Source organism: Penaeus japonicus, unplaced genomic scaffold (genome assembly GCF_977035675.1).
Source record: "Penaeus japonicus unplaced genomic scaffold, GWHDUDI00000001_assembly GWHDUDI00000007, whole genome shotgun sequence".
Lineage (NCBI taxonomy): Eukaryota > Metazoa > Arthropoda > Malacostraca > Decapoda > Penaeidae > Penaeus > Penaeus japonicus.
The window spans coordinates 45,664,736-45,668,213 of record NW_028234409.1 but is presented as its reverse complement, the minus strand read 5'-3'; the positions used below and the strand labels follow the sequence as shown (position 1 = coordinate 45,668,213).

Genomic DNA, 3,478 nt, shown 5'->3' with positions numbered 1-3,478 from the left:
CAGAACTTTGTCAAGCACTATGGCAACCCAACTATGTAAGTCATCCAGTACAGAAAGCAGTATTCAGGTGAGTGGAACGACACCAGTGACCAATATTAACAACCAAATTGCTGTCACTGGACAGATAATTAAAGGAGGCTCATCAACATCCACCAAAGGTACAACTACAATTTCAAGTATAAACTTATCAGGTCTTATGGCTGGGGGCAGCGGAAAAATTGCTCTGAAGGCTCTTCCCAGTGGTCAGTTACTTCTCTCGCAACCTTTAGAAGGTAAATTAACGGCTTTAGTAAAATCAGATCAAAGACAAGATTTATCTGTAGATGATGGTAAGATGAATCTTGTACAACTAAAATCTGATAACTTTCAGCAATTGGAACTCAGTAAATTACTTCAGTTGAATTCCAAGTCGTCACAGCATCAACTTGCCGTCACTACGTCCACACTATCTGTCGCCATCCCAACAAGTTCACTGAATTCCCTCAAGGGTGCTCAGAAATCTTCATCAGTGTTAGCACGAGCACTTAAGAACCAGCTTTCAACAAGTCAAACAGGCATCACAACTGTCTTAGGATCCCCTGATAGTCAGGTGGATGAAAGTGTTTTGGGTGGACAAGGAGTAATTTTAGGAGTAACTATGGAAGAAGGTACTCTTATTGATAATGGGGATGGGACACTTTCAGAACTAGCTGTGATTGAATAGATAATTGATAGGTCATATGTGTAGGGATAAGTACTTTGGATTATTCAAATCTGGAAGAAAAATGGTAAATACTTAGTGTTATGGTATCATTAACAAAGCAATACTTGCATATAGTGTCACTGATGTATATTCATTTTGTAGGATCTCTGAGTAAAATTCTTGTATTTTCTATCTTCATATAAAAGGAATGAAATTGAATAATGTGAATGTAGGTAGTAGTTGATTTATTGATTTTGTGAGCATCATTATGTAACTGAGGAAATTTTTAAAGAATTTACATGGCCAATGTTAGAATATTGAAGTTCAGATTTGAATAATGTTAAGGAAAATCCCAACTGGTATATTTTTTGCTCTGTAATAGAAATGATTGGGAGAGAATCCCAACACTTTATGTAGGTTTCGTGTTATTTACAGGTGGATGCTATTTGTATACTGATAGCTAACTTTGCCAGAAATAAGAGGGAATTATTATCCTTAAAATAAAGAAAACTTTAGATTTCATGTATGCTAGTTTGATTGGTTAAATTTGTATCAGTTCTTTTTTCTAGTCCCACATAGCTATCAAAATACAGAGCCTGACTTCAATATGTTCTAGATAACTTATAAGCTTCCACATTGTAAAATGAAAAAAATAAAAGTAATAATAAATCGTATGATACATGTACACAGAGTATATACATTTAAGGTCACACTTTATGAGTATTCTCCATTTGGAGCCTCTAAAAAAAAGTACCTGGAAATTCACCTAATATCTCCATCCACATTTTGCATGTAAATAGAAATGATATTCATCAGCTGAATGTTTTATATCATAGTCCTATCTCATCTCTGTAAATATTATTGTGTTATGTCCGATAAACTATTCATACCATATTGAGTGTCTTAGTCCTAGCAGGCATTATAAAAAGTTGGATTATATTGTAGGTCTAGGGTCAGAGGCAACGGTGTCGTAATATTAACTTATCCGAGGATACCTGAATTATTGTTTCTTTACTAGTTGGGTATTGTGAGTGAGAGGGACAAAGAGGAGAGGAAGATCAAAGTAAGAATGGGAGAGGGAAATGAGTGAATGTATGTGTGAATGGTTGAATGAACAAGAGTTTGCTTGAAAGAGATTTGTTAGTCAGGCAGAATTGCATGGCTGCCAACTCTTGGAAGTGGCACAACTTAGTTTATACTAAAAGGCATTGTTATTAAGGACACTGAATTGGAAGATCACTGAAAAATTATTTACTGATCACAAGGCACGAGGCTTTCATTCCACCTCGACTGTGTGCTGAATAAGCCAATTTCAGCTGAAGGGCATAAGCAGTATTTGTGAAACTATTTACTTTTTGCTCATTCTCCCTGGAGAGATGAAAATTAAGATAAGCAGCTAAACAGAAACTGAAGTGAGTTGCTCATATGTTGTATAAAAATTGAAGAATATATTACCACTATTTCAGCTGTTTGACATTGCTTATGCAGGTAAATTTTGAAAGTGGGGACCTAACATTGTTAGTGTGTACCCATATTGCTCATATTTATACGATGGATATGATACCCCTTATGCTTTTTGCATTTTTTTTTTTTTTTGCTGTGTCCAGATACAAGAATTCCAGTTATCTTATTTCTCTCTCTGCACTAACAAGATAGGAAATGATAGGACATTTGTATAGCTTTAATATAACTTCAAATGATAGTGAAAAAGAAACTAAGGTGTATGTGTGTATATTTGTACAATTACAAAATTTTCTAGCAAGACACACATGCATATATGTTCATCTTCATATATAAGGACACATATTTATTCATATGTGTATGTGCATTACCTTGTTATGTTTTTGTCTTTTTTTTATTGATATTTTTTTATCATTACAGTAGGAACAGCACCCTTCCCATGGACACACAAATATTTTTTCTTATTTATTTAGTTTTTTCTACATGGTAGCAATTTTACTATAGGAAAACATACATACAACATACGGTTAAAGTTTCTTCTTTCATTTCCCAGTTTCTTGATGGTAGGAACATCTATTTATTTTATTTTCTTGCTTGATGCAACATACTGTTTGAGGAGTAAATGGTGATTATAATTGAGCAATGTAAACAGAGTCAGAAATATTTTTATTGTCCTAAAAAGGACAGATAATGCTCATCTTGTTAGATTTTTCAGCCATATTTGGTTTCATAATTGTGGAGAAGATTATACATGCAAATCAGGATACATTAAAAAATATTCATATTGTCTTAATACTAACAACAGTTTCAATAACTTGAACTTTCTTTTGTCATTTAGTTACTATTGACGTGAACGTGTTAAAGAAATTATTTTTGTTTCATTTTTCTCTTCCTCTCTGTATTCCCATTAAGGTTTTTGTGCTTTCTCGGCCAAAAATTGGTAACCCAACTGAAGTCTTAGTATGGTTAACCATTAGAAAAAGCATATAATCCATAAGTGTCCTTTGAACACCTATTATTGTATTTCATGTCGAGTTTAAAGAAAATTAAATTTTAAAGATTAGCCTGTAATGATTGTAGATGCATATGATATTGGATATTCAGGTGTTTTGCATGAAATAAAGGTGATGAAAGTAATTACTGTGTAATAATATCTTCTTTATTTATGTGATTTTCTAATAAAATGGATTGCCAAGGTAAAAAAAAGAATATGTATATCAAAGTGTAATTGGTTGTATTTAGGTTTCCTTGAAAAAGATATTTTGGAAAATAAATGTATTTTTTATCACTCTAGAACATGGTGGACCCCTTATAAGTAAGTGAAATGAGTCGCAA

At 33.0% G+C, this 3,478-nt stretch overlaps 1 protein-coding gene across 3 annotated transcripts in view; it reads left to right on the top strand.

Annotated features, from left to right (window-relative positions):
- LOC122250746 (uncharacterized) overlaps positions 1-1,340 on the top strand; it is a 19,438-nt gene extending 18,098 nt beyond the window's left edge. For all 3 annotated transcript variants that reach the window (XM_043012332.2, XM_043012333.2, XM_043012334.2), the window contains exon 6: positions 1-1,340. This exon is cut by the window's left edge and continues 195 nt beyond it. In XM_043012332.2, the coding sequence (XP_042868266.1) occupies positions 1-703 (703 nt within the window). In that variant the 3' untranslated portion in view covers positions 704-1,340.
- The last annotated feature ends 2,138 nt before the right edge of the window (positions 1,341-3,478 follow it).